Raw genomic sequence first — 14,365 nt, 5'->3', positions numbered from 1 at the left:
GAAGATTGTTTTGCACGTCAGCATATTTTTCCAAAACATCTTGGCCACTGAGTGCCCTTCACCCACACTTATAATAATGGCATGACTTCACTTTTTGAAGCACACAAACTCAATAATTCTGGGAAGAAGCCCATGTATTTATTGCAGAGCCATATGGTTGCTCTGTGCTGCTTGAACCATCAGTGCTCGGGATTTTTTTGCTTGCTGGTTTTGAATGACGATCTCTCTATGTGTAATTAGGGATGGGGGGGAATTCACTTGGGCAACAATTTGAAGCAAACTGACCTAATTTGCCTAATTGTATGCGGACAGGAATGTCGCTGTCAGTCAGATTGTGCACTTCTCCAAATTTTGCAATGCAGTTTCAGTTCTAAAGAAATGAACATAAATATGCTATTTAGCAGATAAATCTGTACAAAAATGTATATTTTAGGAGACACACAAAGTGCATATTTTAGGAAAAGATGAGTAGAATCTAAATGCTACTCTTTGTGCATTTCTGTAATTTTTAAAAGTCCACCAAATAACAAAAGTGGGACAGAACAAACTGGCGCAAAATAGAAATTGGCTGAGCCTAGCATCTCTGAATAATAAGTCTTCAGACTGAAATGGAATATTTGTGTGGGATCCCCTCCTCAGTCTTGTGCACCAGAATTCTCTGTAAGATATGCAGTGGTACCTCGGGTTAAGAACTTAATTCGTTCTGGAGGTCCGTTCTTAACCTGAAACTGTTCTTAACCTGAGATACCACTTTAGCTAATGGGGCCTCCTGCTGCTGCCACACGACCGCCTCGCAATTTCTGTTCTCATCCTGAAGCAAAGTTCTTAACCCGAAGTACTATTTCTGGGTTAGTGGAGTCTGTAACCTGAAGCGTCTGTAACCCAAGGTACCACTGTATGTCCAAAGAATGGCATTACAGTGGTACCTCGGTTTAAGAACAGTCCTGTTTACGAACAATTCGGTTTACGAACCAGAAGTAATGTCCCAGTTTGCGAACTTTACCTCGGTCTAAGAACAGAATCCGAACAGTGGAAGGGCACCGAAAGTGGGAGGCCTCATTAGGGAAAGCATGCCTCAATTTAAGAATGGTTTCAGTTTAAGAATGGACTTCCGGAACAGATCAAGTTGATAAACTGAGGTACCACTGTACTGAAAAGTCCCTTTCTCTTCTTCCTTGAAATCCCACAGGCATTACATTGAAAGTCTAAAGAAGTAGTAAGAATCACAGCACTGTATTATGTATGCTTACCTGGGGCTAAACATCTTTAAACTCAGTAGGTCTTGCTTCCCACTAAATTTACAGTGTAAATCCCGCTACATTCTAAGTAATGTGACCAGTATTATTACATAATCACTTTCAGGCTTCATATCTTGTTTGGCAAATGAATTGGGAAGTATAAATTCTGTGTGTCAGTTATGGTAACATTCAGTATATTATTTAAAAGCCACAAAGCTAGTTTTAAGTATAGGGTGTTTTATTTTCCCTCTCTCTTCCTTTCTCCTACAGGATGTCCTTTGGGGTTTTATGGAAAGGACTGTGCATTAATTTGCCAGTGTCAGAATGGAGCCGACTGTGATCACATCTCAGGGCAGTGTACATGTCGCACAGGATTCATGGGAAAACACTGTGAACAGAGTATGTTGGCAACAAGGTCCTTGCACATAGTGAAAGGAAAATTAATAAGTGGATTAGATCTTACAAAGCTGTTTTTCATACTCAAGACAAAGCCAAGACTGTGAAAATACCATATTGACAGCTAGTGGAGGTTTTCTGTAAGACACATCCATAGTATAGGCTTGCAACTCGGTGTTACACATATTGAGTCAAGTGAAACTGAATGCATAGTAAGTGGTTGAGTCAAGACTTCGCTTTGGGAGGCTCCTTCAGTTCACAGATTTGGTGGAGGGCCTTGGTGGCTTTGCTTATTCCCCCCCATCTCCCTTGAAATCAATGAAACTAAAAGTAGATAGGTCCAGAGGGTGGCAACACGAGAACGGGGCCTTCTCTGCAGTGGCTCCTCATCTGTGGAATGCTCTCCCCAGGGAAGTTCACTTGGTGCCTTCATTATGCACCTTTAGGCGCCAGGCAAAAACGTTCCTTTTTAACCAGGCCTTTAGTTGATTGGATTGGGTGTTTTTTTGTGATACTGTATTTTGTGGGTTTATATTTTGATTTTGTTCTGTGAACTGCCCTGAGACCTCTGGGTATAGGGCGGTATATAAATTCAATCAATCAATATAAATAGATAGTGAAATGCTTGAGGCTGCAACCCTCACCAGAGTCATAGGGAAGTGAATACCATCAAAGCAAATAGAGCTTACATGTATAAGATTAGGCTGGAGGCTTCTTCTACTCCAGTGGAACCCAGCCTATCTGCACACCATACATTTAAATCAGATAATACATTTAAAGCACACAAAAAACACAAAAATCCTGGCAACCCCTCACAGAGCTACCATTTCTAGCCCCCCTTTAGAAACTGCAGATCCTAAGACTCTTTGGGGGAAAAGTCATGTGCTTTAAATATATGGCATGTATGTAGGGCTCCTTGCAGCAGTGTCTTAGTAGATTGTGTTCAGGATTTTAAGAACTTCTAGAAGACCACTGGTGACCTTTTTCAAAGAGTTACTTTTGTTTCATTGTTTTGAGAATAATTATTTTTTGACACACCGCAAAGAGGAAGCAAATCGCTATAATTATGCTATTTTTGTTCTTTTAAAATGTGCATTTTGGGGGTACAAAATGTTTACAGTTAATAGCCAGGAGACTGAACTTCAATCTGAATAAAACATATCTACCTAGGCATAACTTGTAAAATAGGTGGCACCAGAAGAAAAACTGAAGAAGTTGTTTTTGTTCTGTGAGCTTGCTATCTGTCTGGTTTCTTAGCCGTCTAACACTCTGGATTTGAGTGGCGCTTTCTAAGAAGCACAGTGTCAGCTTCCCTCTGTTACTGAATAAATGGAACCTCTTTAAGCCTATATGCTTCAATCATACTTGATATGCATTTGTGAACATAATTTAAACACATCGATTGGGGCTGATTTTTTTTGAACTTGCACAATGAAACACTGCCACCTAGGGATAGCCTGTGAAATCTACAATATTTCTTGCAGTGATCTATAAAAAGTACAGTAGGTGGTTTGAAAATGGCAAATTGTAGAGTTTTTAATTCTACACAAGCCAGACTTTCAGAAGAGCAACAATGGAAAATGAATTCTAGTGTTATATAAGATGATGGCTGCATTCTAATTTGGGAACATCTAAAAGTTTCATTAATAAAATAAGATACACACAATTTATTCCATAAGCTTATTACATTAAATCATAATACATTTAATGCCTTATTCATTGGCCTTTCTCTAGAAAACTGCAGAACACCTGGAGATAAAATTGTTTGATGTGTTGCAGCAATGCTCTTTAATCGTATGGTGTGCTGCCTCCTCATTTTCCATTGCTAACCAATTAAAGATCTCAGTTACACACAGTTCTGATTTACTCAATCATGGTTACCGTCACTGAGAGATTTCAGCTGAGCACAAACTGGAATAGGCTAAAAGGGGTGGGTGGGAAGCTGCAGTTCATACTTTGTCATTCTTTTTTACAGAATGCCCCTCAGGTACATACGGTTATGGCTGCCGGCAAATTTGTGACTGTTTGAACAACTCAACGTGTGACCACATCACAGGAACCTGCTACTGCAGCCCTGGGTGGAAAGGAGCGAGATGTGACCAAGGTAATATTTTCCTATAATGCCAAAATAAAAACGAGCTTTGAAATGCTGGTATTTATTCAGGGCTGCAAGAAGAATTGCAAAATGATGACAAAAATGCCAGGCCTAACTTCCCCGTCCCCACCAAAAAGAAATAAAAATCTGAGAAGGGAAAAATAGGGTATTTCTTCTACTGGAGTACCCTAATTAGACAAGTGGTCAGTGTTAGAAACTGAGATATGAAAGCTAGGAGCTAAATGGCAGCTTAAACCTAGGCTATGGGCGCAACAATGGAATGTCTAGGTGCACTTTTTAAATAGCAAGAATACAAAGCTGAAGATGAATGAACTGCCGCTAAAATCTTAGATTCATTTTTCACACTGTCTAGTCCTTCCTCTGCCCACCCCCCTAATATTCTTAAGAGGGTCTCTTCTCCAGTCTTCAGAGAGTAGGTGGAAGCGTGGAGGCAGAAAAAGGTCCTCCTTTCCTTCCACTCTGCAGTTTTAATCTGAAATCTTAAGCACAGTACTGTGGCCAGAGCTCAGAAACTATTTGCGCCAATGAAATTCCCTGCCGCAAAATGCGCCTGGAACAATTGGAGTTTCGAACACTGCAAGTGGTCATGCTAGGGCGATGCAACATGCCATTATAGGGCAATCCTTTGCATATTTATGCAGACACAAGTCCCGCTGCTTAATTGCAAGTATGATCAGAACTTCAGCCTAACAGTGCAATCGGATCCATATTCATTCAGAAGCAAGTCCCGCTGTTCTAACAGGGTTTACGTATAACTAAGGCCACAATTCTGTGCCCAGTTACCAGGGAATAATTCCCACTGAACTCAGCGGGCTTGTCGATCAGAAGGTCGGTGGTTCAAATCCACACGACGGTGTGAGCTCCTGTTGCTCTGTCCCAGCTCCTGCCAACCCAGCAGTTCGAAAGCACACCAGTGCAAGTAGATAAATAGGTACCACTGTGGCGGGAAGGTAAACGCCGTTTCTGTTTGCTCAGGCTTCCGTCACGGTGTTCCATTGTGCTAGAAGCAGTTTAGTCGTGCTGGCCACATGACCCGAACACCTGTCTGTGGACAAATGCCGGCTCCCTTGGCTTGAAAGCGAGATGAGTGCAGCAACCCCATAGTTACCTTTGACTGGACTGAACCATCCAGGGGTCTTTACCTTTTTACCTTACCTTTATTCAGAGTAGCTCCCCTGGAATTAATGGGCCTAATTTAACGATGTACATTAATTTCAGTGCTCCAAATAAACCTTAATTGAATGCAGTCCAGAGAAACTTAATTTCTGTGTAGGCATGTATAGGATTGAGTTGTGGGCAGTTGTGGTCAAGGGCATAGCATTGTTCACCTGACCTCCCCATGTTGAGTGCCACTGCTGGTTACCGAGAATACAGCATGGCAGCAGAGCTAATCCAAAAATCCTGCTGGCGTGCCCCTTCTAGCGTACCTGTGCCCTGCCATCTCACCTGTCTCTCTCTCAGTAACTCTCAGTGCCAGTGACACGTGGCTTTGGGAAGACTACCCTGCTGATCGCTGCTGGTTGTAAAAAATAATAATAATAATAATAATAATAATAATAATAATAATAATAATAATAATAATACATATTTTTAAATTTATATCCCGCTCATCTTGCTGGGTTTCCCCAGCCACTCTAGGTGGCTTACAACATATATAAGAACACAACAAAGCATCAAACATTAAAAAACAAAATATATTCTACAAGAAACAAACAAACCAACAACAATAACAATATTAAACAGTTTACAGTTATACCCAAATTAAAATAACTGCCAACCCCAACTAAACATTTAACATTTAACCAACCCAACAAAAACAAAACAGAGGAACCAAAATTAGAGCCGTTTGAAACATTTTAGTCAGTTGCCCCATGCACAAGCATGAGAAAGTAATGTGGGGGGGTATCTAGATCTGAATAACGAATGACATGATTTCTAACTTTGATGATGTTGCGTCCTGATGACACATGCTTTGGCGATCCTCTGATACATACTTAGTGCATATATCTTTCTCCCACTATAATATACGTCTCCGATGTTATTTCCTTCATCTTTGCGAACATTACAAATAGCAACAGAACATATCAGTGCTGGTTAATGCACAAATGGTTGTAGGTATGTTTCAACTTGCAGTCTTAGGCGCTTCCTTCCTACCTGCTCCTAGAAATGTACAGTATTCTAGGCTGCCTGATAAAGTGGAGTGGTAATTTGGCTCCCAAACTTCATGTTTCTGTGTGGATCATTTTGCTCGATCTTCTCTGCAGCACTTGCACTTCATCAAATTGTGTGGAAATTGTCTGCATTTTATTTAACGAGTGTTCACTTTTTGCTTAGAGGACGTGGCACTGCATTTAGTGTATTAATATGGAGTAAGCCCCATTGAACATACTGAATAGGCACTGAAGTTAAAACTACGTCTTATATGCCTCTTGTCTTTCTTCTTTCCCAGCTGGAGTAATTATAGTGGGAAATTTGAACAGCTTAAGCCGCACTAGTGCTGCCATCCCTGCTGATTCTTACCAGATTGGAGCCATCGCTGGCATAATTATTCTTGTCCTTGTCGTCCTCTTCCTGCTAGCACTATTCATCATTTATAGGCAAAAGCAGAAGGGGAAGGAAACAAATATGCCTGCAGTTACCTATACGCCTGCCATGAGGGTCATCAACACAGACTACAGTATTTCAGGTAGGAACACAGTGATACAAAGCTTAATCCTGTCTATGCTGAGTGCATACTTTAGCAAACGGCAGGTTTTCTCTGACTTTCAGAACTGTTTATCCTCTTTTAGCTTTATCAAGTTCATATGCTGTGTATTTTCATGCACTTACAGGTGTTTAGTAACACTTTACTATGTCAGCAATTTCTGTAGTGACACAGTGCCTATAGCAAAGACTCTATACAAGAAGCACCCCTTGTCTGTTTATTTTTATTTTATTTTATTATTAAATTTGTATACCGCTCTATACCCATACATCTCAGGGCAGTTCACAACATAAATACTTTTGTTTATTAAACTATTTACCGTATATGCCGCCTTTCAGCGCAAGTCTCTCCAAGGGTTAGGTTGCTCAGTAGAACACGAGGCTCTTAATCCCAGGGTTTTGGGTTCGAAACCTACGACTGACGGGCGATTCCTGCATTGCAGGGGTTGGACTTAGATGATCCTTTCAACCCTATGATTCTATGATTCTAAAAAATGTTTTCGCCAAGTTTGCCCATGGTTTTTGGCTACAATAGATGCTGTCAAATATGGCTAGCCAAGGACTGTACCCATCAAGATGCTTATCAGAGAATCACTCTGGAGGAGAAAGAAAGAAGATATAACATGTAGAGACGCAAGAAAGACAGGAGATTCCTATCAGTCAAAATCTGAAAGGCAGTGGGATTGTATCATATAGAGGAAGATGCATTTTAGGAACAGAAAAACAATCTGTATTGATCATATAAATCCATATTGTATTTTAATTGTAGGCGAAATGTTGGCTTGTTCTTCAGCATAGTTGCGTAAGGCCAAGGATGAGCAATGACACAGCACTCACTTTTTCATTCCTTTCACAGAGACGATGCCTCACAGTAATAGTGGCAATGCTAACAGCCATTACTTCTCCAACCCAAGCTATCACACTCTAACGCAGTGTTCAAACCAAGTGAATGCCAACAACATGGACAGGATGACTTTGGCAAAGGTAAAAATATACATTAGCTACATACTTAGGGAATGTTGTTCCTGGTATGTTACATGTATAAAAGGTTAGGGGACGCGGGTGGTGCTGTGGTTTAAGTCACTGAGCCTCTTGGACTTGCCAATCAGAAGGTTGGCAGTTCGAAAGCACACCAGTGCAAGTAGATAAATAGGTATCGGTGCGGCGGGAAGGTAAATTGCATTTCCATGCGCTCTGGTTTCCATCACGGTGTCCTGTTGCGCCAGAAGCGGTTTAGTCATGCTGGCCACATGGACAAACGTCAGCTCTCTCAGCCTGAAAGCGAGATGAGCGCTGCAACCCCATATTCGCCTTTAACTGGACTTAACCATCCTTTACCTTACCTTTACATGTATAAAACACCATATCTTTTTATTTGCACTACAGTTACTCTCTCTATGACAAATGTTGCCGAGCAGTTGCCATCTTCATTCTCTGCCTTCTGTCTTTATTTGAAACAGTCAAACAACAACCAACTCTTTGTGAATCTTAAAAATGTGGATTCTGGAAAGCGAGGCCCTGTTGTGGACTACACAGGAACCCTACCTGCTGACTGGAAGCATGGAGGCTACCTCAATGAGCTTGGTACAGAAATAAATTAATAATAATAATAATGCCAGTTTTGTGCATCACAATTTGTGTTTTATGGGGGGAAGACAACATGCGTCATTTCTATCTCTCTTTGCAAAGAGAATATGGTGATGTTTTCCAGCTATCTCCCCAAGAGTATGGCTTCTGGGAATTTAACTATGATATATAGGCAGATTAATGCAGGCTCTTAATATATGCAGTTATACAGACCTTAGGGTGGCAACAATGTCCGACAAACTTGTGCATTAAAAATGAAAAGACTAAATTGCAATAGATTTTTAAAATGACTGTTTTGGGAATTTAAGGCTGCTGTTTTTATCCCAATTTAATGCCGTCATGCCTCTCAATATTTTACAGGAGCTTTTGGAATCGATAGAGGCTGTACAGGGAAATCTCTGAAAGGTGAGTTTTCTTACAGATCTAAATATATTGGGGCTCAAGAATGGTCTTGGGGCATCTTATGTTGCAGCCTTGTTGAAGCTAAGCAGCCCGTGGGCCTGATCAGTCCTGCATGTGAGCTCACCTGGAGCTCCGCAATAGACTGGGTTAGAGTCTAACTCTAACTTACTTGAAAAGGAGCGTTGTGGATATCATTTTGTTCATTAGTTTGTTTCACTGTGTTAAAATACGAAATCCGAAAATGTCAAAGGAGACTTGCCAAAAAGCAAAAAGATCGTTTAATTTTTAAAGATCATATGCGTTTTGCTTAATTTTGTCATTAAAATATATTATTCTTTGAAGAGAACAATTAAAACATTTTTTTCCTGTTTTCTCAGATCTAGTAAAGAATTCTGAATACAATTTAAGCAACTGCTCCTTAAGCAGTTCTGAAAATCCTTATGCCACTATTAAAGACCCGCCAGCACTGACACCAAAACATACAGAATGTGGATATGTTGAAATGAAGTCTCCAGCACGAAGGGATTCTGCCTATGCAGAAATTAGTAACTCTGCTTCCACCAACAAGAATGTCTATGAAGTTGGTGAGTCCTGACAGAGTGTTTTGCCATCATTGTACACACAAATGCACATCCTGGAAGCGTTTCTCAAGTTAAAAATAATACGTATTTTACAAAGTGTGGCTGAACTGAAAACCAGGCATAAGCTCACTATGCGTAATAGATGAACATATGAAAAACAGTATTTCATTCATGTCTTTATTTAGTAAAAATAATTCTAGCCCCTTGCCCTTCATCCATATACGGTACATACTAGGGTATGTTTAATTTTGTAGTTAACTTGCATTTTCATGAATATACTGAGTTACAGTTATTTCACAGTCTTCTTTAATGTGACTGAAGATTGTTTGATGCTATATCAGAAATACTGAAGGCTTTTAAAGTGCAGAAAACCACAATGGGACTACTACGTTAATTTTCATTAAACATTGTGATTGTTCATCCAGTATCGGAGCACCAATGTGTTTGTATGTTTTTATTATCGCAGAACCTACAGTCAGCGTTATCCAGGGAACATTTAATAACAAGGGACCTTTCAGCCAAGATCTTTACGATCTGCCAAAAAACAGCCACATCCCCTCTCATTATGACCTGCTGCCTGTTCGCGATAGTCCTGCATCTTCAGAGAAAGACGAAAGCAGCGAATGACACCGGAGGCACATTCTGGAGCATAGCAGAGCTCTTACGGAGAACTAGGATCTAGTGATCCCTTTTCTTCTACTTCACCATCTGCATTCAGTAAACATTTTGCTGTACATTAAACCAGGAGAAACAAACTATGGTTTGTATACACTCATGGCAGATGGATAGATGCCAGGCTTGGAAGATCCTGTCAGTTTTTCCATTGCAATTAATGTTTAGAGAATGAAATGCCAAACCTGTACTGGCTCAAAGGTACAAGCTTGAGAACGATTCTTGTGCCAGCTGTGTTGTTGTTCCTACAATGGACGGCAATTTTCTTTTCACTAGCTCAGCTTGCATAGTTGACATGCAGCCAAGACTGTACAACCTACCAAATACTCACTTAGCCACATCATCTGAGTTACTAGTTACTCTGGAAAAGAAAAGAAACCAATGTGTTGCTGGTTTTTCTTTCCACGTGTAAGGAGAGATGCGGTCTTAGAGCATATCCGATTACAGTGCTGGATTGATTTGGGAAAGCCAAGGCAAAATACTTACTCCATTGCTGGTAATGGAAGTATAATACAGGAGTTGTTTGGAATGTCTGGGAATTCCTGGATAAATATGGCTAAAGGTTATGTGCCACAAAATGTGATTTTTGGCACCAGCGCTTGCCAAACGATGGGCACGATTGAGACTCACGGTTAGCAATTCCGAGTAAAGTTTCTGCTCTATGCAAGTAATAATGCATAACATATCAGCAATTGTTCCATAAACATGTGCGTTAGATGGTTTATTTTTGTCAAAATGGATTGAATGAGTGGGTAAGAGAAAAGGCAAAACGTAGTGTATGCTGTACATTTTAAATGCAAGAGAAGGTTTCAGTTTTATAAACAAGTAGCACTTGTAACATGGAATAAGAACAATGTTTGATCAATCTTTGTGCGTACTTGTTAAAAAGGCACCTTTTCTTTTTGTAATTGATTTAGGGAAAATATGCTTAAGCTGGTCTTTTGCATTGCTAATAACTTGGCACATATACCCCACATTTCATTAAGTTGTATCTCTATTTTAAAATAATGTAGTTATGTTTTCTAGTGCTTTAGAATAACAGTGCAGAAATATAATATTTTTGACCCTTGTAGTTTTGTCAATGCCCCCCATAATGTCTGCTTTAGAAGCACTGTTTTTTATGAAGAAAAATATTTAGATAATGTCAGTTTCTCCACCAGAGATAGGCTAGAAAAGTAATCTTAAACTAGTGTGTAAACTGTTGAAATTATTCAGATTTTTTTTTTAAAAAAAAACTGATTTAATGTTAATGCAAGGAATAATGTTCATAACAAGAAACAGTATTAAAAAGAAATAAATCACATTATTTCCCATCAACAGTTTCAGCTAATGTTTTCACCCTAGAAGTGTCATCTTTCTGTTCCAAAGGAACATTTTGTGTGAGCCAATTTATAGTTGAAGTGTCATTGAAAGATAAAAATGGCAAAGAAATCTTTCTTTCTCTTTCCCCTGCCCCCCTCCATGTAAACAATTTAACTTTCCATTGCTAGATTATTTCTAGCCATAATGGGGACAGAGAAAGATGTATTAAGTCTAATCGTTTATGTTTTGTTTAGTTTGCAACATCTCATTTCATCTCCATGGTACATCTGAAACCTAAAGCTGATAAGTAATAAGTTAGGTCTTTTAGGTTACCATTGCTGAGCATGTTAGTAAAATGTTCTGCTATTGGTTCTCAACCTTTGTACAATATGCTGGGTTCCCAGTACTAGATCTGTTAAATTCAAAGAACTATTGTGACTATGATCCAACAAATGGAACTGAAAACAACTACTGATGTAAAAGCTTTTCTTTTTCGCCACTATGTATTCCTGGGGCACTGAAATTGAAATATGCCCTACTTTGTTTTACCCAATGTTATTTAAGCTACTCTCCATCAAAAGGCATTTCCATAGCTTGTTTCAGCCCTTGGCATCCTGCGTCTTTACACGTACTAAAGGTGTGTAATCTTTGACGGACCATGCAAATATAAAAGACAAAAATTGAATTGGGGTTGTGGGGTGTGGGTTTTTTTGGAATTTGAGCAACACAAATACCTTGCTGTAGAATAGGTTTGGTATGGTGTTGGAATAGCTCTACAATCTTTTTGTATTGTGTTACAGAAACTCACAAATAAAGCCTATCTTTCTTTTCTTTTGACGTCGTGATTACAGTTTTATTTCTAGCCATTCCAAAGCCGCAAGAAATTTGTATGGCAAAGTTTTATTATTTATTTATTTAATTTATATACTGCCCTATACCCGGTGGTCTCAGGGTAGTTCACAAAATAAAATCAAGGTAGAAAACCACGAAATACATAATAAAAACAAAAACAACCCTTGAATCCCACTTACCGTTGAAGTGTCATGAATCTCCAAAGTCAGATGTCAACTGCTCACTCCAATCCCCAAAGAGCTACTGATGCAGAACATCAAGAAAAGGGAATGTGTAAAAATATGGGCTGTTCCTCATATTGCTTGCCAACTCTGCTTAGATCCTGGCAGCCCCTATTCCTCCCCTTAGAGCTCACCCCAAATCCAACCCTCCATCCTTATAGCAGTGGCTCAAATCTTTTCAGGCTGGCAGTCGAGATCTTTATTTCCCACCTGTAAAAGGCCAGAGAAGACAGGTGCATGGGGCTATCCACCGATCAATTACCTTATATTATTTGAAGCCCTGATTGCCAGGAATATTGTAGCAAAATACAGAGCTTTCAAAGTGCCCCTTTGTGAAGAACCCCTTGCAGGGGTGATGACAGAAGGCTTTCAATCCTCACTGGGGTTTGAAGGAGATGGAGCCGGGCACTGAAGGAGACAGGTGGGAACATGCCTTCCAATTCAGCCTCCCACACTTGCATGGCAAGGCCCCGGGCCCCGTAGTTCCATTATATAATAAACAGACACGGATGATTCAGGTTAATGGGGGAAGAAACAGGTCACAACTTTATTGGTTACAGATGTGAGCCATTTGGCTTAGGCACTGGCATAAAACCAGACTATATCCCGACTCCTGCGCATCTGCAGGGAATCACACTAAGGGTAAACCAACAGTTGGGGGAGCCCTGTAATGTATAACATACATAACATGCAGCTATCATCGCCTTTCAGACATTTGCCGTTCAAAATAGTCTTCCCCAAGCTGCTTTTTTTTAAAAAAAATATTATTTATTTATACAACAAGGAAAAAAACACAAAAAACCCCACAAATACCAAATTACACACAAATTACAAAAATAACCATAGACACATAATTTTCTTGGCAAACAATAAAACATCTGTTGGTCTTAACACTAAAGACCCAACATCCCGTCTGTTCCATATTTCAAATTCATATTACTTATTGCCAATACACATTTTTTTTCATAATTAAACTTATTCTCAATAAATCTAATTTCTTCTATCTACCTAGCAACTATTACTGAAGTTCCTCAAATGCTGCAACAGAATTTAAACTACTATATTTATTTTTCAGATATTCTTTGAAAACCTCCCATTTAGAAACAAATTCCTGTTTTGATTTATTCTTTATTTTTTCTGATAAACCATCTAATTCGGCCCCAAGCTGCTTTTTCAACCATGGCAGAAATGATACGGATTGCCTGTTTAGAACGGCTTTTCATCCCGTGAGAATCTTGATCGCCCTGTGTAGCCCATATGGAAGTTGGGTAAATGGCAGCCCAAACCCATCTGTTAATGGAGCTGCCATTAACTGAATAATATCAGAATGTGAGATGGGAGTTGCATCTGTATCATGCTAGCCAGCCTTCTTGAAACTGCTAAAATGCCCACAAAGTACAGTGGTACCTTGGTTCTCAAACTGAATCCATTCCGGAAGTGTTCCAAAACCAAGGCGTGGTTTCCCACAGAAAGTAAAGTAATGCAAAACAGATTAATCCGTTCCAGACTTTCAAATACAACCCCTAAAACAGCAATTTAACATGAATTTTACTGTCTAATGAGACCACTGAGCCGTAAAATGAAAGCAATAATCAATGTACTGTACTATAAAATAAATAAGACAGTATTGCAGATGATAAAAATAACTTTTTTTCTTCTTACCTGCACTGATGATAGTCAATGTTTAGATGAGGAGCTTTTATCCATTTCTGCAGTCACACAATCAATAGCTGCAATGGGTTCCACATAGACACAAAAACAAATTAACTGAAAAAGCCTCAAAAACAAAAACAAAAACACAAAATAAATAGCAAAAACAAAAGTGCCAAACTTAATCCGTGCCAGAAGTCTGTTTGAAATGTTCGAAAACCAAGGCATGGCTTCTGATTGGTGCAGGCGCCCCAGAAACAATAGCCGGTAGCCACATCAGATGTTCGGCTTCCGAAAAACGTTCGAAAACCGGAACACTTCCGGGTTTTCAGGGTTTTAGAACCAAGGTGTTTGAGAACCAAGGTACCACTGTACTGGGGCACAAGCTTCCATGAGCTCTCAAAAGAGAATGATGCAATGAATGACAGAATGAATGACAGAAGTGGACCAAAGGAGCTTTCTCATGTCAATACCGTTTGGAATGTTCCCCTGCCCCTGCTCGAATTCATATGTTTGAAAGCTTGATGTTTTGTTTTCCAAAGAGTTCTCTGATATCATTGCCTCTGGTTAACATCTTCTTTTGGCATATGCCGTTGATGATATTTGACTTTGAAGTTTCGAGAGGAAGCTGAGAGCTGCAGGGCT

General features: G+C 39.6%; 1 protein-coding gene and 1 long non-coding RNA gene across 2 annotated transcripts in view; one reads left to right on the top strand and one right to left on the bottom strand.

Annotated features, from left to right (window-relative positions):
• MEGF10 (multiple EGF like domains 10) overlaps window positions 1-11,832 on the top strand; it is an 85,572-nt gene extending 73,740 nt beyond the window's left edge. The window contains exons 17-24 of the mRNA XM_081930431.1: window positions 1,509-1,637; window positions 3,610-3,738; window positions 6,200-6,436; window positions 7,310-7,437; window positions 7,914-8,037; window positions 8,401-8,445; window positions 8,820-9,026; window positions 9,490-11,832. Coding sequence (XP_081786557.1) covers window positions 1,509-1,637; window positions 3,610-3,738; window positions 6,200-6,436; window positions 7,310-7,437; window positions 7,914-8,037; window positions 8,401-8,445; window positions 8,820-9,026; window positions 9,490-9,650 — 1,160 coding nt within the window. The 3' untranslated portion in view covers window positions 9,651-11,832. The remainder of the gene's footprint in view (window positions 1-1,508; window positions 1,638-3,609; window positions 3,739-6,199; window positions 6,437-7,309; window positions 7,438-7,913; window positions 8,038-8,400; window positions 8,446-8,819; window positions 9,027-9,489) is intronic.
• LOC309380719 overlaps window positions 1-13,960 on the bottom strand; it is a 126,087-nt gene extending 112,127 nt beyond the window's left edge. The window contains exon 1 of the long non-coding RNA XR_014173070.1: window positions 13,857-13,960. This is a non-coding gene — a long non-coding RNA (uncharacterized lncRNA). The remainder of the gene's footprint in view (window positions 1-13,856) is intronic.
• Window positions 13,961-14,365: the final 405 nt, after the last annotated feature.

This window comes from Podarcis melisellensis, assembly GCF_964234715.1.
Source record: "Podarcis melisellensis genome assembly, chromosome: 11".
Taxonomy (NCBI): domain Eukaryota; kingdom Metazoa; phylum Chordata; class Lepidosauria; order Squamata; family Lacertidae; genus Podarcis; species Podarcis melisellensis.
This window is presented reverse-complemented; position numbering and strand designations above follow the sequence as displayed.